The sequence below is a fragment of the Podarcis muralis genome, chromosome 6, assembly GCF_964188315.1.
Source record: "Podarcis muralis chromosome 6, rPodMur119.hap1.1, whole genome shotgun sequence".
In the NCBI taxonomy this organism is placed as follows: Eukaryota; Metazoa; Chordata; class Lepidosauria; order Squamata; family Lacertidae; genus Podarcis; species Podarcis muralis.
Window position 1 is genome coordinate 48,191,229 of NC_135660.1, and position 21,642 is coordinate 48,212,870.

The window sequence follows — 21,642 nt, forward strand, 5'->3', positions numbered from 1 at the left end:
TGTGAGTGGAGAATGTGGACACTGTAAAGCAAGGAATAGCTATCATGGTGACCTCTAAATGTTGTTTACCCACAACTCCTATTGCCATCAGTCTCGGGCAACATGGCCAATGTTAGGAATGATGGGATTTGGACTCTGACAACATCTGTTAGGTGTCATGTTAGCTAGCTAGCCCTGATGTAAGCAGTGGGTGTAGGATCCATGGGCATAGCCGGGGGGGGGCAGGGGGGAGCTGCCCCCCTAAATCAAGTAAAAAAATAAAAATACTTAACTGTTATCGCAGTTATCACAGATAACTCGGTTCTCTCCCCCCCCCAACGTAAAGGCTGCCCCCTCCAAAATAAATCCCGGCTGAGCCCATGGTAGGATCTTGGTGTACAGAATAAAGAGGTGCCTATTTGTATGGGGAGATATTTAGACATTCCTTAGCCAAGGGATCTGGGCAGGTGCTGTGTGCATTTGCAAGGGGTGCAAGTGGCCTGTGCTGGTCTCTGCAGCTCTTATCTGTCTTTGTGCACAGAGGTGGTAGAAGTGACCCAAGGAGGGACTTGTGACTGTGCAATGGCTGTGTAAGGTGCATGCTGCTCTTGTGTAGGCCAGCAGTTGTGCGGTGGCCCCAGGCCAGTTCCTCAAGAGCCAGTGCAAGCAACATACCACTTGTTGGTTTTGCGTAACTTTCCCTGGATGAGGGAGACGAACATATGAGAGAGAGAGACGGCGGCATTGTGCCCCGGTGAATGCTATGCACAGTGGAGAGAGGATATCCATAGCTGTCAGGTGCATGTGTGTGAGAGAGACAGAGAGAAAGAAAGATAGATGATAGATAGCTCTGTTTTGGGCGTGTGCGTGGCTCGAAAGTGTGCGAGAGAGCAAGAAATCTCTGTAGCCGTGCGGGTGGGGCGCTCGCTCGCTCGCTCGCTCGCGTCCAGCCAGCACCGTGGGAAGTTGCTGGGCTCCGCGGGAGCGCCCATAGAAGGGCGCAGGTGGACGAGGGCGCGCGTCTTGCCAGTGGCCCGACGGAGTTTCCTGCTCTCCCTTCTCCGCCTGGGGAGCGAGCGAGCGAGGAGCGCGGCGCTCTTGCTAGGCAGAGGCGGAGAAGCGCGCAGGGGGCCGTCCCCACGTGGCGCTGACGCTGCTGCTCGGTACCACCGGACCGAGCCCGGGCTATAAAGCGAGCCGGGAGCGGGGAAGGCAGTGCTCGAGCGGGCGCCACTGGCTGCGGACGGCGCTGGCTCCGCCACCGACGAGAGTCTGCCGGGCGCGCCCCCTGCGCCGCCGCCGCCTCCGCCCCGCAGCAAAGCCCGCCGAGAGTCCTCCTCCCTCTTCCCTCGCACCCCGCGACTGGCTTCAGCGAGCCGCGCGGCGTTTCTCGCTGCCGTCTGGGATCTGCTCCGCCGGCGACTGGGAGCAGAAGCCGCCCCTCGCGGGTGGGGAGGTCCTACCTGCCTCGCTGCCCTTTCAACTCTCCGGGACCCTCCCGGCGAAGGTAAGCGGGACTTTCGTCGTCTCCCAGCCCCGGCGGCTTCTGAATGGCTTCCTGAGGAGCCCCTCCCTTCCAGGCTGGACTTATTGGCGACTTTGCGGGAGAGGCGGAAGACAGGGTCGACTTCGTCCCGTCGATCCGCCCGGAGATGAGCTAGCGAGGGCTGGGAGGGCAGAGGCGAGCCGCGCGCTTCCCTGGCCGAAGGGAGACCCGGAGACGGCAGAATCGGAGCCGGTTCCCTCCCCAGTGGAGATCGCTGTTGCTGCTGCTCCTCCTCCTCTCGTCGGTTATCGTCAGCGGGGACTGAAAGCTGAAGGCAGCGGTTGTTCCTGCTGACTGGATTAAGGCTGCTCTTTCTGACTTCCCCAGACCGGACTTGCTTGATCCACCGGGCACCCAGAGCTCCCCTTCCTCGCAGGGTGTGTGTTAGGGTCACATCCTCCAACAGCCTACCGAGCTCGGGTTGATGTTTAACCTGGGGAGCCCGTTCACCGAGAGGGGGGGAATCTCTTCCCTGGCACACCTGCACCACCCGCTGCTGGAGGAAAGCAGCTACTCCCAGCACATGGATGGCAACGGGAGCCTGAATGGGAGCGACGGTGGGCAGAAAGGGGGCCTCCCTTACCCCATGTACACCACCTTGGCCCTCATCACCCTCGCCACGCTGCTCATGCTCGTCACCATCTTTGGCAACGTCTTGGTCATCATTGCCATCTTCACCAGCCGAGCGCTCAAGGCCCCTCAGAACCTCTTCCTGGTCTCCTTAGCCTCGGCCGATATCCTGGTGGCCACCCTGGTCATTCCCTTCTCTCTGGCCAACGAGGTGATGGGCCACTGGTATTTTGGCAAAGTGTGGTGCGAGATCTACCTGGCCTTGGACGTGCTCTTCTGCACCTCTTCCATCGTGCATCTCTGTGCCATCAGCCTCGACCGCTACTGGTCCATCACCCAAGCCATTGAGTACAACCTCAAGCGCACGCCGCGCCGCATCAAGAGCATCATTTTCCTTGTCTGGATCATCTCTGCGGTCATCTCCTTCCCACCCCTCATCTCCATCATGAAACAGGGCGACCCTGACAGTCAGCAAGCGAAGCTGAATTCGGAGAGCAAGGAACCCAGTTGCAGCATCAACAAAGAGACGTGGTACATCATCTCTTCCTGCATCGGCTCCTTCTTTGCTCCCTGCCTTATCATGATCCTGGTCTACATGCGCATCTACCAGATTGCCAAGAGGAGGACTCGGGTGCCTCCTGGCAAGAGAGCGGAGGCCGCAGAGAGGAGGCAGAATGGTCTGGCAGATAAGGATGACATGCCTGCAATGACCAAGCTCAATGGGGAGAAGGCAGCCGTGGCAGGAGGAAGCCAGGAGAGGGAAGAAGTCAATGGTATAGACCTGGAGGACACCTCTTCATCAGAACACAATGAGAGCCATCAGACCAGGAAGCAAGAGAGGCCGCAAAGGGGCAAGGGGAAGACCAAACTAAGCCAGATTAAGCCTGGGGACACACTGCAAAACAGAGTGGAGGAGGAAAGAGATGCGAAAGCTTCCCGGTGGAGAGGCAGGCAGAACCGAGAGAAACGCTTCACTTTTGTGCTGGCGGTTGTGATTGGGGTTTTTGTGGTCTGCTGGTTCCCTTTCTTCTTCACCTACACATTGACTGCCGTTTGTAAGAGCTGCCCCGTGCCCGATACGCTCTTCAAGTTCTTCTTCTGGTTTGGTTATTGTAACAGTTCCCTCAACCCTGTCATCTACACCATCTTCAACCATGACTTCAGGAGATCCTTTAAAAAGATTCTCTGCAGGATAGACCGGAAAAGGATTGTGTGAGGGATGGACCCAAGTTTGTTTACAAGACTTGTTTACGGAAGAGAGGCTCAGCTCTGGCTGGGCTTTGGAAGTGGGTGGTGTCTTATCCAGTGACTGGCCTTTGACTTCTCAAAGACTTCAGGAGACTTTGGCCTTGGCCCAGGTGGAGATGTTTCTGCCCAGTGATGGCTCTAGAGACCTGTTTGTAGGTATTGTTTCTATACACTTACAAGCTGAGCTTATGGCAAACTGAAATTAACTGATTGGAGTGTGTAAGTCAGGGAAGCAACAAAGATGAAAATATAAGTCATATATTTCAGAAGCACTTTCTTTCTATTTTTGCCCTTTGGACGATATGTCCCTGACGTCCTTGCAAAACTACAGTATTGCATCTTTGAGATCTGTACATCTTTAACTTTTGTAGGAGAAAGCAGCTTTGAAACCACTTTAAATATTTCTTGAGAACTTGAAATATATGTGGGGTTGGGGGGAAAATAAACAAAGACACATCAGAATGAACCTTCAGAGCCATCTCATCCATCTTAAAAATGACAGTATTAAATGCTAAGATTTCCAATGTGGCTTTGGCTTTGTAAACTGATAGCATAAACTTGACCATGGCCAGTGTTTTATTATATACCCTATATGTATTTTTTTTTAAAAAAACAATGTTTATGTTTTTTGTTTATGCAGTATTGTTAAAAAGCTTTATTTCCTCTTTTCCCATCAGCTGAAAGAAACAAGCATTAAAAGTTTCACAACTGAGAAGCATAGTACCTCTCAAAAGGATGAGCTCCTTTTAGATTTGAAATGCTGAAGAGCAACTGGGTTCTTAAAGGGTTAAGATAAGGTGCTCTTCCCTTGAAGTTACTCCACTGACTGTGTTCAATGCTAACTTATTTCCCCTGCCTGTGACTGTAAATAGATAAAATGATAGATGCAGCCTTTTTGTTTTACTTTACAGTGTTACCTGATTTGCATTGATTACATTTTCATTTGTGCAAGGTGTCTGCACAAGAAAACCTTTCATGCACAAGGACACTTCAGTGTGGGTATGGAATTTTTAAATTATTATTATTTTGGAGTAACCATAAGCATGTCAGCTTTCATTTTTTTTTCTAATTTCAGGTTTGGTTTATAAACATTTTCTTTGATTTGTCCTAGAGAAAAAGCAAATTATTGGTGTTATTCTACACCATATGTAAAAAACATTCATAGCAGCACAGGGGGGAAAGAGTCAATAATTGTGTTAAACATCTTCCTGATTCCACCCCCCCCCACTGTCCCAGCTGATGGCAAATAACTTCCTTGTCCAATAAGACAAACATCCTGAATATGATTAAAAGGGTGTAGGATGGGAAAGCAATTGGGGACATCATTTAAGCATTATAAAAAGAGTATTTGTTTAAATAAAAACTGATCATGATAGTTTCTGGCTGGTGATGGTGGTTAAAAACAGACATATATTCACAATGCTAAGGTTACCTGAGTTCTTCCTCGAAGGCAAATTTCTTAGTTGAATTGGCCCTTTTTAATTAAAAAATGTCTCCATTCTACAGAACACAACTGATGCCCCTCCTTTCAGACCAGTCCTCTTCTGACTGTGGAAACAGGCAGCAAGTCTCAGCGCTGCCTCTTAGCTTTGAATGTGACAGCTCTATTCAGTGAAACAAAACAGCTGTCAGATGGGATGCTACAACCAGAGGAAGGGAAGCAGAGGTAGCCACTGAACACTGAAAGTGTTACTTGTGCCCAGCTTTGAAATGGTTTTCTCGCTGGAGTGGACATATCAAATGCAGAACTTCCTTTTAAAACAAAGCAATTTTCTAGGGAGAGGAGATAATGACCCTTCTGTCGAACTGCATACTGGTATATACAAAGTTGTGGTGTATTTCTAAATTGTGCAGGTGCACACATGTGTTTACACAGCGGGACATGCCATTGGCTATGCCAGCACAGTGCCACAAAACTGCAGTCTTAACAATGGCATTGCAAACCTGTTGCAAAGATGACTCATTTTAGCAACGCAGGGAGAAAATGCTTAGAAATGAACCAGGGGTTTTGGACTGTATTTCCCTTCCTTTTTTTTCTTTTAACGGTGTGATAATACTCCTTGCAGAAAGATGCAGTTAGAAAGGCCCCACCATTATAACCTTTGTGATTTTCCCTGCTCATTGCAGCTACTAAAATATGAAACGCCTGAATCTTAATTATTCCCTATTTGCTAGAGAAAGAAGAGGATTAGATACGGAGGAGTTTTATTTCCGTTTTAGGCAAACTGCCTGCATCGTGGCTCTGTCCAACGATGTCCTGTGCTAGTTGAATAAGGTACCTCATTTGGGACACATTATGGGGCCTCTTCTCTCAAGGTTTCATAGGAGTGCTCAGGGCAGACTGGCCACTTCTGAGCAGGGGTTTTAGTCTCTGGCAGATTCTGGCTGGCAAGGAGTTCAATGGTCCTTCAAATAGAAAACACAGTCTGGTGTCTGGTGTCCATCACTCAGAAGGTGGTGGACTCTCCTTCATTGAAAGTTTTTAAACAGAGTTTGGATGGCGTCAGGGATTCTCAAGTTTGGCTGGCATCTGTCAGGGATTCTTTAGCTGTGATTCCTGCAATTGCAGGGGGTTGACCCTCAGGGAATCCTTCCCAACTCTATGGTTCTGTGCTTCTTTAGGAGATTAGAGCAGGCACAACGCTACAAGGCACAAATCCAGAAGAAGTTAGATGTGATTAAGGCTTATTTAGCTGGAACACCAAAATTGTCTCTCGCCTGTGCACACATGCCTGGAAACTGATTTCTTATGAGTGTGGTATAGTTTTAGTTTATGTATGGAGCTCTAGTTCAAATGTGGAGCTTCCCTGCCCATCAAAGCTGCTCTGCTGTTATTCAGTGGGAGAAGGAATCATGCATACCCACTGGTTTGCACATACAGATGTTCTCCTACCATTGGCATTTACAGGGCCAGAGCCATGTCCAGATGTGTGATAAAGCACTCATGGGACTCTTCTTTTGGGCTGATAGTTTTTAAGGCAGAATAAATCACAGTTTTTCAGACAGCCAGTCTGAAGTAGCATAAGTAAGACGTTAACTGACCGTTGCCAGAGGATTATTTTTTAAAGAATTGCCTATTTTTTAAGGATTTCAATATTAAGTTAATGTATGCATTCATGAAACAAATGGATAATATTTGAAACATTGAGGATAATATTGATTTTTCTGGAATGTGTTTTTGAAACTTTAATTGCACCTGGTACAACCACCTCATCAATGCCATTTTTTTCTTTGCTTTTTAAGAGAATGATACCTGTAAACAGATATGGCCATAATGGTTTTTTATTTACAAAAAATAAGAATAAAAAGTTTACACATTAAAAAGCATGTTACATCTCAACTTGTCTGTACTTTCAGCCATTTCCAGGTTTTATGGACTTACATGGAAATGGGAAACTGACCTTTTAAAGCACCTGCTGAAGTCGCCTCTTGTAGTTTGCATAAGTCATTGTTATGCCTCATGTTAATGTGAACAATGGTCTGCTTCATTGTGCACCGACAGACTGACAAACAAGCCTTTGATATTATTTTGCTTTCTTCTTTGCTGGCACAGCAAACCCATTCATGTACCTCTTAAAGAACAAGGATTAGGGCTTACTGTGTGGGCAATTTATCCTTTGCCTATTTAAGCTGGCCGTGTTTTCCACCTCCCTTCTCTCTGTCTCTCAAGTGAAATATTGTGTCCATGTAGTATTTATAAGCCGCTGACAGCCTGTTGACTAACTAGGTTACAAGTGCAAGAAGAAGCTATTAAGAGTAGGAAGAAAAGTAGAAACTGAATTCTACCAGGCACCTGCTAGTGCTGGCAAAAGGGACATTCTCACAATGCTGGGAGACGGGGGCTCAAGCTAGAGCAAGCCAGAAAAGATTGCACCTGCTCAGAAATAGATAACAAAGCCACGAATGGGGCAAAGGCAGCAATTTGTTTTTTATCGTTGATTCCTGGGGATTTCCCCTGCAATAGATATTACTGTGATTAATGGAACAGGAATTTTATTAATGTGGCAAAAGATTTGGGCTTCTGCCTTTGTCAGCTTCTCTGATAAAAAAACGATCAGAAGCTGAAACATTTTGTTACATAAATAAAATCTCTGTATTGATTATCACAGTAACACACACACACACACACACACACACACACACACACACACACAGAGTATTTTAGTGATTAACCAAATTCCAAAAGGGACCCAGAGGAAGCATGTGTGAAGTGCTGTTTGATTATTCTATAGCTATAATGAATATATAGTTCATTATTGTGTCTCTGTGTGTAATATCTATTTCTCTCTCTCTCTCTCTCTCCCATGTCCAAATTGCATTGCACATTATTTATAGTACACATCTTCCTAATCCAAGAAGCTGGTTGACTCTGAACAGATAACCACAACCGGTGGTGATGAAGGGCCAATTCACTCATTATCCAATGCTAGTTCAACTCAGAGACCCATTGAAGTTAATGAACATGACTAACTTACGTCCATTTGTTTCAATGGGGTCTACTCTGAGACTGATACAATCTGGAGTCTGCTTCAAGACCATTAGGTCCAGAGTCTAAATTAAGTGTGGTACCACTATGTATAAGTACAAAATGTATAGGTACAAAATACATAGTCTGTATCACTGCATATGGGTTCAAAAGGGAATTCTAAATATGTTAGATTCTGGCTAAGATTTTCCACTAACCAGATGAAAAAGGATGAAGGATGAGTTAGAAAAGCAACCTATTGTTTTTCCTGTTCATTCATCTCGTCATCTCTTGTTGATTATTTCTTTATTGCAGTGTCTTGGCAGAAGTATCCCCGTTATTGTTCCTCTAGGGTTCCTCTCCACCCAACCGCTTCCCTCATGCTACATAATTTTTGTTGTTGTTCTTCAATATTTTTTGAGCTGAACCTGGTTTGGCTGTTTGAGTTTCAAGAATCAGTGAAAATGTAGCACATAAGTGGATGAAGCATATACAGAAATTGTCTTTCCCTTGGTAACACAAACACAAAAATCAAAGTGTAAGTGGATGATAAGGAAATCCTGGTTGCTATTTGACTACACCTACAATAAACATGAATAGACTATCAGAGATAACAGATCTCAGGGATATCTCAAGTGACAAGTTAATCAAACATTTCTCTGAGACTTCCCTGATTTTTTTCACTCAGAATATGTTTGCTGTTTTCACTTCAGGCACTGTTGAGTGAGAGCTTGCACAAACAACTTGTTCCATGTGTCTTTTAACGTGCCTCATACTTTCAGTGCCTGAATGAAGACTATCTGCAGAATGGATGCTGGAAGCTCTCAGAGATTTCATGGGACACTTCCCTTATTTGTAATGGTATATTCTGGAATCCAGCAACATGAAGACAAACTATAACTGCTCTTTGTAAATCAGTATGATGATTTAATCTGAAGCTTTCAAAGTGACTGCCAAAATGTAAAATTGTAAGCATATCAATACAAATCTACAACATGAAAAAGAGGCTCAAGCACCAAACCTCTATGAAATAGTGTGAAACAGCATGATGCAGGCACATACAAAAAAAAACACTCAACTGAAAGTCTGTAACTCAACAATGAAGGCACCAGGAAAGCAATTCTAGGGAGTGCATTCCAGAAATAGGATGCCATCACTGAACAGCCCTTTCCTCTCAGTCACCACTCACCTGCTCTCTAATGATGGGAGGGCTGGTACATAATATAGCCTTAACTGGGCTGATTTTCTGCATTTTGGCAGCTTAGAATGGCTTGTCCCCCACCAAGTGTGGAATCTGAACACTACTGCTAGGCTTTGGTAGCATCAACTGGTTACAACTGTTGGTGCTGGTGAAAGTCTTCATATCTTGGGGCAGTGTGGGTTACGGTCCACATTTATTGCCACAATATGGTGTAGCCACACACTATTCTTTTTCCAAATGGAAACACTGAATCAAATGCTAAGGAGAAGGCGGCATGGTGAGGTTAGTTTGGTGGAGGCAATTTTTTGCTAAAGAAGTAGATTTTGAGTGCTTGGATACATACCGAGAGACAGAAACTGGAAGGTTTGAGAATGCAATGAAAAAAGAGGAAGACAAGTTGAGCACAGATAGATGAACTTGGATTTAGCAGAAGTAGCAAGTGAGGGATGGTGAGGAAACAGCAATACTCAAAGGTCAAGAGCTTTCAAAGTAATGATTACCAGCTTGAAGTTGATCCGAAGTGCAACAGGAAGCCAGTCCAGGGAGCAGAGTCACTAAGAAGAGAATCCAATGAACTAGACAGCATGGACTGGAGGGCTGCATCTGGTTCTCCAGTCCAGCTGTAGAGGGAGTTTGCATGTCTACCAAGTAAGAGATGATGCTGGACAAATGCTCTCATGGATAAGACCGAAATGTAGGAAACAAAAGCAGGAGACCCCCATGCTTCCTGAGCCTCTTGTGAATCAATGTTCAGATTCAACCCACCCATGAGGCCAGGTGAGGCAACTGCCTCAGGTGGCAAGATCCCCAGGGGCAGCAGATCCCAATGTTGATTTTTCTTCCCCCTGCTTTTCCTGATGTAGAGCTTCACTCACACCTTCTTCTATGGCGGGGAGGGAGGCACCATTTTGGGATCTGCCTCAAGTGGCAAAAGGTCTTGGGCTGGCCCTGCCAAGCTCCTATCATTATCCTGTAGCAGAAGATGGCATTGTTCATACCACTGCAACATGCAAACTGTTGGCTTCAGTTCAGGGGCAATAAACAGATAGTCCATCATGCTTACGGAAGAAAAGTGGGTGTTCAGTAACCCCCAAAGTCTACTGGAGAAATAGGGCAATTGCCACCAAAGTTGATGGCAGAGTTTGAACTGTCTGGCAGTGAACTTCTGTGACAGAATACATTTCTCAGCCAAAATGCCTTAATAACTTTTGACATTCTCTGCCGAAATGGATGTAATTTCTGATGGATATTGACAACTAACATATTAAGCATTTTATGCTGTGTAGCTCCAGTCATTGTCACAGAATTGATTACTGGGCATGAAACTGATTACCAGGGGAACTGCGTAATTAGTGGAGGTTTGGTCTACTTGACATCCAATAGGAAAGCTTAATAAAACATTTTTGTTTTGCTTCTGGAGTACAATTAATATGAATTGATCCATAGAAACCTGGGGTAGGGGGTCTTTGATTTCTCTAAATTGTTAATTCCTTTAAAATGTCCACTAGAATTGAACCATATCAGACTTTCATGGGCTACAGTTCACTTCATCAGAAGCTATAATGAATTTGTTAATCTTTAATGTACCACAATAATCTTCTTTGTTGTTTTTCAGCAGGAAATTCTACCACACTTGATTGTTCTTTGTATGTGCTAAAATAACCTTTTCCAGGAATTAAGATCAATTACTCAACTTGAAGCACTTCTAAAATTGCACAAGGACTCAGCATTTTCATTCCTACATTTAAATTAATTCATTAAGTAAATTGGATAGCGTCCTTTGGGTTTCTTCCCTTTTAACTCCATTTTTATTTTGTATTGAAGTTTTCAATAATACATTGAAGTCATGCACATATTTTGCAAATAAACCTAGAACTGCCTTGGGCAGAATTATTTATCGCATATGCTCACAATACCATGGGGAATATTTCTGTGGAGAGTGAAAACCAACAGTCATATAACCTCCACGTTAATCATTTAGAACAGCCAAAGAGCATGACTTTTATCAGAGGAGTAACAAACTGATTTCAAACCTTTGTTTTATTGTCAAGGACTGAACTGTAGCTAACATCTGGAGGTTGCCTGAATAGAACGTGCTGGTTGCAGTGAGACCTGTATGTATAACAGTGCTTCAAAAACTAAGCACAGAGTGCAATAATTTTCTTACAGAAATCTGGGCTACCAGAGAAAAACAGTTTCATTGGGTGGTGGTACAAATGCTGATCTCTGTGTTTCTGAGAAAGCTTTGGAAATGTAGGAAGCATAGAGGAGTCAGTTGCTGAGGTGGGTCTAAGGGGAGAGTTGACAAATTCATAGACAGTAGGCTTGTCAGTGGCACCTCCTCTGCATCCAGTAGGCTCTCAGTACCAGGTCCTGGGAATATACTGATACAGGGCACTCATCCCTGGGAATATACTGATAGTTGGGCACTAACCCCACTCTGCTGAGTGGTAGTAAGATTCCAGGGGCTCATCCAGGGTTTGCTCTCCTTTGGAGAATTGAAGACGTGGCAGAGACTGTTGTAGCTTTAAGAAATAGGATTTACTCACCTATTTACACCTTCAGTTTGCATGGAGGGAGTCTAGATCTTACAGCATGGTTGTTGCAAGAGAGGCTGGTTCCCCACAACAGTGCAGCACTGGAGTGCAAGAAATCTCTCCTGGCCAGCCTTCAGCCAGCCTGCCCAAGATGACTCTCTCTTTCCTCCACTTCTTCTTCCCAGCACACCTTGCTCTAAAGACTCTCTTTTCCTGACACCTCAAGCACACACACCCCATCACCACGGCAACCTCTGTCTACCATATCCAAAAATTCCACTCAGATGGGCCATCAACACCTTTTGTCATGTTAATGCCTCTATCCCAGGTGAGGCCCTGGCCTGCAACCTGCCCTTCAAACAGGTTAATTTCTGGGATTTAGGGGTCCCCCCTCAATCTATAACAGTACGCTTAGGGTGGGCTTTTCATGTCCTGTTTGTGGGCTCCCTGAAAGCATCTGTCTGAACTGCTTGACTATAGATTCTTGATCTGATTCAACAACAGGGATGCTTTTGCATTCTTGGAAAGCACACAGGAACCATTCTGATGTTTCTCCTCTGAAAGGTTGTACACACTGTTTTAGTTCTTCTGGTTCCTAGTTCTTCAATCTAGGGATCCAGATGATTCTGAATAGAGATGAGGTGGGGTACCTGGAAGGGATTTTGGGCTACTGTAAGGTCAAGCAGGATCTATAGAAGGTGGGCACAAGCGAAAGCAGGACCCGTGTAGTACTTTGTGGCAATCCAGACATCAGAGCTCCACTGCAGGCAACTGTCTGTAGCAAACAAAAGTGTGTCTCTGAGCTTGATTTCAGGGGGTGACAGGAGGGGAAAGAGGGAGAAGCTTTGTAAAATTAAAACATACCTCTAGCTTAAAGAAGATATCAGGAGAGGGACCGAGGGAGGGCTTCTTTTGAGATTGACAGGTCTAGTTTGTGATCAGAGGGAATGCTGTTACCAGTGCTCTCTAGGCTCAGTGCTTTAGGAGAAGGAAACAGCTTTGCAAGAGTGAAATGAAGGTCTGAGTTTAGGGAAAGAAAGGGTGAAAAGAGAACTGTATTTTGACTGTCAGTTCAAGCTTGTAAGTGCAGTTGGGGGACAAATTTGATTCAGTTCATATGTAAAGGTGAACCTACCTAATAAGCCTTTCCAAAACAAAATGCAAACCGAAACACAGACATCATTTGAAATTTGCATGTATCTGAAGTTTGCAACGCGGTTCTCCAGCCAAGCAATGTGTACCAAAAGTGAGGTGTACAAGCAATGCATACAAAAGGGTAAAGTGTGCATATCAATGCTTATATTAGGAAAAAATAAATATACTACAAAATACTTTATATCAGGGTCAATTGTTTGCAAAATGTGTATAATAGTCAAAGCTACCTGCAAAAATATGTTTATTAGGAGAATTTTTCACTAAAATAGTACTGAATTTCTATGATTTTTTTTTTTTAATTGCAAATTGTTGCAGAAATGTGAACAGAATTTAAGATTGGGAAAAAGAGAAACCCAGAGAACTAAAATGGATGAATCTGCCCATTTCACCTTTAGTCCCTATTCTATATAATAATAGTGAATTCATTGAGTGTAGCTCCTTATGTAACCCAAACAGCACCATCTACATACAAGATGGGGAAATTAGAAAGCTTGGGGAAACCCTGATGTTTGCAGAAGCACCATAAAAAATATCCAAGGGGGACCTAACTGGGGAAAAGAAAGAAAACCTACCCCAGGAGGACTGAAATTGCTCAAAGGGCATGGCTTATTAGGGGGAAATGCTTGCCAAAATGTGTATATTTCTAAAAACTGCATATAAAAATATGTTTACTAGGAGACATTCAAACTAACATGCTGAAGAATTTTCAGAAGGATTTTCTATTAAATGCAAATTGCTGCAGAAATATGAAGAACAGAATTTAATACTGAAAAAATGAGGAACAGAGAGAACCCAAGAGTGACAGATGTGCCCATCCCTACTTGTAAGCACAGTACTGTTATCACAGAGGGAACACAATTCCTCCCTCCCTCAACTGGAAAGGAACCTAACACAAAGCCCCTGCATCTATTTGCCTACAATCTGACAGATTTCTTAAACCTAAGAAGACGCCTGCTGGATCCGCCCAAAGGCCCATCTAGTCCAGCATTTTGTTCCTACAGCAGCCCGTCATATACCTGTAGGAAATCCTCAAGAAAGACTTGAGCACAAGAGAACTCACCCCTCTTGCGATTTCTATATTAGTTGCTTTTGCAGGAAAACTCTGCAGATATCCTTCTGAAATTTGGTAGGATTCATGCCTTCAGGAGTGGGGACTTAGCCTGCAAATTCTATCTAACTCTTGCCAAAATATTAAAAACAGATCATTCTTTTTTGAGAAAGGAAATAGCATTTTAGAGATATCCAGCACAAAAGCCCATAGACCTCTTGCCTGTAATTTGTCAGGCTTCATCGACCATAGTGCCTGCTAATTTAATCCACTTCTGTCAAAAGGGGGGGGGGTGTTATGGAGATGGGGAAATGAAACAGTCTAATCTGAGTTAAACTGGCCAGATCATGACACACTTGGGAATGTTGTAGTTTTACAAAGCTCCAAATCAAGATCCTAACCAAATCTTGCGATCAGTGCACATCCCTGCTTCACACCATACTGATTTTGCACCAGAGGTAATGTGCCCTCAAGTATGGTGTGTGTAATCTGGGTTGAGGGTGGCTGAACTGTGGCCCTCCAGCTTTTGCTCAACTCCCATAAGCCACAGCCTGCATGTTCAGGGATGATGGGAGTTGTAGTCCAGTAACATCTGGAGGGCTATAGCTTAGCTGGAGTCTGCTTGTTGCAAGGGGTATAGTAGAGGGAGGGTATCCCAAGGGAGAAAGTAGTAATTTCCCTAAAACCATTCTTCTGCTCCCTTGCACTTTGCTGTAAAGTTGCAGTTTGATTAGCAATGTTACCAGATGAATGGTCACTGCTAATAGACTTAGTGGAAGGGCAGCAAATTAGAGAATCAATGGGGGATTTCAGTAGCTCCCAAGCAGAGTGTGACACACACATACAAGATTTTGTAATGGACTTTATTTGCTTAGAGGGAAGGTTCTGGGGAGTTTGGCGAACATACAAGGCTTGCATTTACAAGGAGAAAAGGAACTACATTTTCAAGTCTGATATCTGAAGATGATATACCCCTCTAGTGCTCCAGTGACTATGTAATCTAACAATCACATTAATCCCAGATCATCTCAGTGGGTTGAACCATCTGAGGTCCTCACTGTTATACTGATGCTTGAAGCCTGGCTATAATCGCACACTTTTGTATCTGAGATGTTGGATTGGAAGCTAGATAGGGATGTGTGAAGCAAGGTTTATAGGTGTTCAAGATGGATGATGACTGAACCATTCACTCAACAAAGTGGCTCATGGTTTTTGCTGAGGAACAGGTAGTGCAAAATATTTCACTGGATGAGCTTCTGGTATATTCCCCTTTGTATCTACAGAATTCTATTTTAATTTTATTTTGGATGAAACCTAACTGGTTACTAAGCCAAGGTTTTGTGAACCACAATCAGTACACAACTGTAAAAAAGATTTCTGTGTATTATTTCCTGATCTATAGCACCGCTCCACACCCTCTAACTGCAGACTTTGGATGAGTGAGCAAGAGGCATAAAGGATATTATGAAACAAGAATGTGGTCTTAGGCTATAATAATCCATTTCCAACAAACCTTGTTATCTCTGATGCACTGAATCTGTGTTTCAGGCAAAGAGACCCAGATCTGATAACATTTGCTTTCCTCAGATTTTACTTCATTGAAAGTGTCAGCTGTCTGGTTTGAGAGGCTTTTTGTGGTTTGGGTGTGTGGGCTGTTCTCTTCCTCAGACAAGCAGTATATATCAATACACAATGCCTGCTTGGTAAAAGCAAATGGCTTGAGGTGTGGCACAGATAAACCTTAGCCACTCATTCATTCTGAGGTATCTCCTTGCATTAAAATCTCTTTCCCCACGTCCTAAATGGAAAATTAAAGAAAAGGAAGCTAGGACTTCATTATTTGGAAGGCGCAAGCCATGATGTAATAGGTCTCCTAGGAAAAGCAACTATGCACAAATAATTCAACACCCTAGAGTACTATATATGTATATTAGGAAAGTAAAAGGAAGCTTTGATCTCCCTGGGATGGTGGACACTACTGACCATACAAGACAGTGAATGCTTGCATGAACCAGATCAACGTTATGCTAAATAGCAAAGGTTTTATAGCCACCAATATTATTGGGGTTCTTGTGTAACCAGAAAAGGAGCTGACAGAGCCCTTGCAACTTGGGATTTTATTGAGCTTAGTCATTTATTAGGGTTGACACCTGTAAACAAGCAAGAAAACACACACACACACACACACACACACACACACACACACACACAATGTTACAGCAGTTTAACAGGGAAGCTACCATTTTCTGTATTGTGTTCATATGGCCTAAAAAGCTCATTGTGTTTTCTCCCCTTTGTTGCTCTGTTAAGACTGTCTGCAGCTTCCTGATGCATTCATTATTCAGCCCAGGCATGTATAATAGAAAGTGTGTTCTGTTTCCATCATAGGAGCTATCAAGCTTTCTGGCAGACAGCTCAATTGCTTATAAAGGAGATAAGGATTCTCCCCTCTTTAATAAAATTATCCAGATCTCTTATAAATGTTGCAGTTCTGTCCCCAGTAGCCATGAGAGACCAGCATTGATTCATAGCCTAGAGCAGGCAAACAAATCAGTTGGACTCTCACATGAATAGGGATGTTCCATCCTTATCAACAGAGCCTTTCTGTTTACTTAAAAGATTGAAATTATTTACTTTCATGTGAATTATCAGCCAGGGAAGGGAACTAGATTTACACGCTGAAGGAATGAAGTTGTCTCCTCACCCTTTGACAAAGAACAGGTGACAGGGCTTCCTAGCTCTTTTTATCTCTGTCCAGAACTTATAGCTACGTCCAGGGATGAGAGACATGTGTGTCCTCCATGTGTTTTCTCCTTTCACACTTGGTATCTTAACAAATAAAAACTGCCCATCTGTTTTCATTGCTGCTTAACTTTTATTTTTTCAACCAGACAACAAACCACAGAAAACCCCATAGAGATGGCATTCTACAATACACTTGACTTGGGAATAGCCTCCCCTCACTCAGAAAGATGAAATATATACCCTAGAAAACATGGGTTCAGAGTTGCAGCCAGACAACTTATCAAGGTAACCAATTAAATCAGGGCTTTTGGGTTAGTTTGCTTCTAGTTATGTAGCACAGATCACATGCAGCTCCTTTCTCTATAGATGTAATGCATGGCTGGGGAAGCTGTGGCCCTTCAGATGTTGGACTACAGTGATCATCAGCCGCACCTAGCATGGGTTAATGGTCTGGGATGATAGGCTACATAGTCCAACAACTTCCAGAAGGCCAAAGGTTACCCAACCATAATGTAATGAAATAGAATGTGTGGTTCTTTTCTGCAACCCTTGGCTTTTGGCTTCAGTATTGCCAAAGCGGAAAAGCAGCTTTGGGCAAGGCAAGAACCTGCTTCATCTTGGCTGGTGTAGCAAAGTGGAGGTGGGCCTGGGGAGAGTCCTGAAGGTCAGAAAGAGAGACCTTGGGGGCTTCATTTGTCCTCTGGGCCTGAGGTTTGCCACATTTGTTCTAAAGATTAATAAGAAGAGGACAAAACTCTGGGACATGTGAGATAAATAAACAGAATCACTGAAAGCAGTGATAGGAAGCTTGCAACCTTCCAGGTGTTGTTGGATTTCAACTCCCATCAGCCCCAGCCAACACAATAATTGGTCAGGGATGATGGGAGCTGTAGTCCAAGAATAGCTGGAGGCCCATGGATTCCTCATGGCTGACCCAAAAGGCTCAGAGAAAAAGTAGATGCAGAGAGAGGGAACTGGGAGTCCAAGGAGGGCAGGGAGAACAGCCACGTCTGGCATGATTAATGGCAGTAAAGGGCAGTTCAAGAGCCAGTGGCAGAGATAGACTCATTTATATCAGTGCAGTTTTTCTAACAGCATGTGTTGAAAACCTTTATAACTAGGATGAGAAAAACAGCAAGGATAAGGAAACTAAAGGAGCACCTCTGGTCAAAGTGTACAAAGTGTACACATTTTATTTTTGTGTAGCAGAAGAATGTGTGAGGGTGGTGTTTCCTGAATCTAACAAAAGAGATGAGAGATGTTGCAGATGCCCATTTTGGTCTAAGGACATGGAATTGGCTCTTCGGAGTTTGGGTTGGGAGAGGGCCTGAAGTGCACCTAGTGATGCTCTCAAGCTGAGAGTCTCAGCTTCTCCTCAAGTGCAGAGAAGCCATAGAATAGCATGGTAATCAGGTTTGCCTGCTGGGGCATGTGACTCGTTGCTGCCTTCCTTCCTTTATTTGCTTTGGGATGGGATGGTTAGTGTGTGGCATTTCTGATGTTGTCTATGGTATGACATCAGACACTGCAATTACACATACCTTTCCTGATCTCAGTTGGCCACTTTAAGAATGCACGGCTGAGTCGGAACAATGGTTTCCATCGCCTCAACCTATCTTTGTGTTGACATCCAGATCAGAGCTACAGATAAAGTGTTCCTGCCTTGGGAAATCATATTCAGTCTAGTGTAGTAGCCTCTGCACTCTCAGCTTGCCTTTGACACAGAAGATCCTTTGGGATATGTAGTGTTTGCTGCTTTAAAATGCAAAAAGATCAAGGGAACACCTCATTATTATGGATATATTCATATTCAGTGCCAAAAAAATTCTTCTGCATTATTTTCGACCATTCTCTATGAATTAGTGGGAAAAGAAATTGCATTGAAATGAGAGAGAAAACAACAGTGAACTTTTCATGGGTGGGGTATAGTTTTGTGCTTACCTTATTTTGAGGTGGCTGAAGGGCTTTCTGAATGTCCTTCTTACATTCTGCAAATCATCTCTCTGAAGATTTGCATTTTGTTGCCTTCCTGGGTGCTTGACGTACTCAGCTGGGGTTTTCTTTAAGTGTAGGAAGCCAGGGAGGCTGTCTACCATGCCCCTGACAGTTGTTGATTGTTACCTTTTTTAAAGCAAAGTCATTTTATTTTTAAAGAAATCAGAATATATTTTTTAAAGATGAAAGAACCTCACTTTACAATAAAGTGTATGCACTGATCTCAGGCACTTGATAGCCCATTTCAGTCAAACCCTAGTGGAAGCCATTGTGGGATAATCTCTCCCATGGGCCTTTTTCAGATTAGGAAGTGTGAGCAAATTTCTTATTTCAGAAACTCGAGGACAGAATTTGGCCACGGCACTGATTCAGAGCCCCTCTGTGTGTGTGTGTGTGTGTGTGTGTGTGTGTGTGTGTATTCTGCAACAGGTACCGTAATTGATGCAATGAGAGCACATTAATGGTGGATTTCTATTGTCCTCACATCATTCTGCTTTATTAGTTGCTCTGCAATGTTTCCCCAATGTTACTGCTTTCTTGCCTTATGTAGTGGCACTCTTGCACTATAGCACAACAAAAACGGAGTGAAAAATAAACTGGAACATTTGTGGTATAGAAAGTTACAGGACTTCAGCATCAAGTTGCACTTGATGAAGTGAAATGAAGCAGTACACCCATCCTGAAATTTTTGCAGGACCAAACAGTACTGAAAGAGGGATTGTGTATTACCACCCCAATACCATCACTGGAACAAACTGAATGTGCAGTAAAAAGGAGACTTGGAGGGGCACTCAGTTAAAGATACGTAAGGTATGCATTGCATGTCAAGATATTTGTTATTTCCAAAGCATCTCAAAGGTCTAAATGATGCACAGATTTAAAACACAAGGTGAGCCCTGTCTGCGTGCTCACAATCTGATAAAACAAGGGAGGGGAGAGGAAAGGAATAAGACCCAGAGGAACACAAAATGTCCTACCAGATAGGATGCTCTTATGTCAAGTGAAAACCACCCCTGCCTCAAAACAAAAGTTTGTGAGAGGTCAAACACAATGGCCCTTCTAAATGTAGACCTTACAAGCGGGAGCATGCCAAGAAAAAATTACAATGGCTCCTTCTCAAGCTGTGGTTATATACGGTATTACTTGAAGCTCAGGAATGAAAATGTAGCTGGAATTCTTTACCAGGACCTTGTGAGCTGGGCCCCCTCAATGTTCAGAGGGCCCCTCCGTGCGATGTCAGGAAGTTGTGTGGCATCACATACAACCCTCCATAGAAGGTGGCGCCTCTGGTATCAGGAGTGGCTGAGGACTTGCAGGATCTTAAGTGCCATTCCTTCCACAATGAGCCCTTAACTATTCTAGCTCTGAGCTGACATAATTAATTGTCTGCTGTTCACTACAATGAGATTAACTGACAAAAGAAAAACCAAGGAAAAGCCCCACCCAGGCCATGGGAAGCTGGCAGGCCTTAGTGTTAGGCTTTTAGATATATTAATTTCTGTTGTACATTAACAGTGAAGTGTTGTGGTTATGAAGAAAAACCACAGGAAGTTCTTCATAAAGCTATTTTCACACTATTTTTATGATAAAGAGGGGGAAAGCAGGTATTTGAGGCATTCTGATTCTCTGATGCATCTAGTATTCATGCCACTGGAATCCCTTATGCTTTCAGGCATAACTGGGAGCCAGAAGGGCACTGTGTTAAGCCTTTAGACTTCTTAATTTTGTGGCAACAAGCTTTAACAATAAGCTAAATTTGTAGTGAGCTTAGGTAGACATAGGAAATCAGATATAATGATCACAGGGACTTCTCTAGAGCTGTTTCAAGTATTAAACCACTCTGTCATGGACTCGGATGCAGGATGCTTGACGCAAGTGAGAGGCTTTTAGGAGCATTTTAACCATAACCATCAGGGGGCTGGAACAGAAAATGGGATATAGTAGCACAGGTACAAAGTGTGAGAGAACATTTTGTGGTTACAAAGGTGATGCCAACCCATTTCAGGTGGCTCGGTGGTTCAGAAAAGACACGGAAAACTGGAACCAATGGCTTTGCCAGGTTTTAACATAAAATTAGTGATATTTGTCACAATAAGGAAAGCATGAAGGGTAAAAAGCACATTGATGGAGATCAGGGTTGGGGTCCAGGAACATCTGGAAGGCCACAGGGTTTCTCATCTCTACTCTCTATAATATACATTTTAGATCACCTCCTCCCTTTATAATAAGCAAGCCTACCACCTACTTCAGATTTTGAAAGTTGATTGTTATTGGAGTGATTGTATCAATTTAGAGACATTTCCTTACAAGAAACATTGGGGTTGAAGTTTTGATATGATCTCCGGAGAATGGTGTGAGAGGATGAAGCCTGACTGGCCGAAGGAGCTCTAAGAGAAAACTAGATGCTGTGACTGCCATTTAATAAAAAAAGATTATGCTACCTCTTGCCACAAGATACTGAACCCAGGCTAATTGCAATTATTATCAACCATAAAGGATGCACCTTGGCCTGGCTGTTGCAATCTATGCACACATTTCTTGTAAGCCACTATTCCAAATACACAGTTGTCTGCTGAAAGCTGTTCCTCTTCCAAATTTGACTTGAGCTCTAAAAAATCATGGCTGGCACTTTCCATATTGGAAATTGTTGACACAGAAGGTTATTTTGCATTCATGTATGCCAATATAGTTATTTCTAAAAATACTATCTTGTATATAGTTCAGTTAAAATGAAAACCAAATGTGATCCTTCACGAATGCCATCTTGGCGTTGCCATGAAGTGGGATGGCTGTCTTCAGGCTGTAGAAAAGAGCGTTCCTTTAGGTTGAAAGACTCATCATCATAATTTATAGAAGCACTCAAAATACACTGGGCACTTTGCCTGAATTACATGCACAGGCCGGCCTGCCTGCTGGCTCACTCTCAAGACAGAAGCTAGGGATGGGGAACTTTCAGCCCGCCAGAGGCTGGGGGACTCCAGTGCCCATCAGACTCTGCTAGCATGGCCAGCGATCAGGGTTGATGGGAGATGGGAGTCCTACAGCATCTGGAGTCCTACGCATTCCCCATTCCTAATATAAACAACATGGAAAACAGTGATATTCATTTGTACTTTATCAAACATTTTATGCCCCATGAGGAGGATCAGAAGG

At 43.7% G+C, this 21,642-nt stretch overlaps 1 protein-coding gene across 3 annotated transcripts; it reads left to right on the forward strand.

The window, feature by feature from the left end:
• The first annotated feature begins 1,835 nt into the window (after nt 1-1,835).
• Nucleotides 1,836-6,670, forward strand: ADRA2A (adrenoceptor alpha 2A). 3 transcript variants are annotated; one of them, XM_077930234.1, is made up of 3 exons: nt 1,836-3,495; nt 4,255-4,342; nt 4,850-6,670. In XM_077930234.1, exon 1 carries the CDS (start codon nt 1,950-1,952, stop codon nt 3,309-3,311), a length of 1,362 nt encoding a protein of 453 aa, XP_077786360.1. In that variant the 5' UTR covers nt 1,836-1,949; the 3' UTR covers nt 3,312-3,495; nt 4,255-4,342; nt 4,850-6,670. The 3 variants fall into 3 exon arrangements, with proteins under 3 accessions (XP_077786360.1, XP_077786358.1, XP_077786359.1); XM_077930232.1 differs by having other exon boundaries at nt 1,836-4,342; XM_077930233.1 differs by having other exon boundaries at nt 4,255-6,670.
• Nucleotides 6,671-21,642: the final 14,972 nt, after the last annotated feature.

Bases quoted from the DNA above. Each gene is read 5' to 3' on its own strand.
- ADRA2A (XM_077930232.1), top strand. From the start codon at position 1,950: ATGTTTAACCTGGGGAGCCCGTTCACCGAGAGGGGGGGAATCTCTTCC.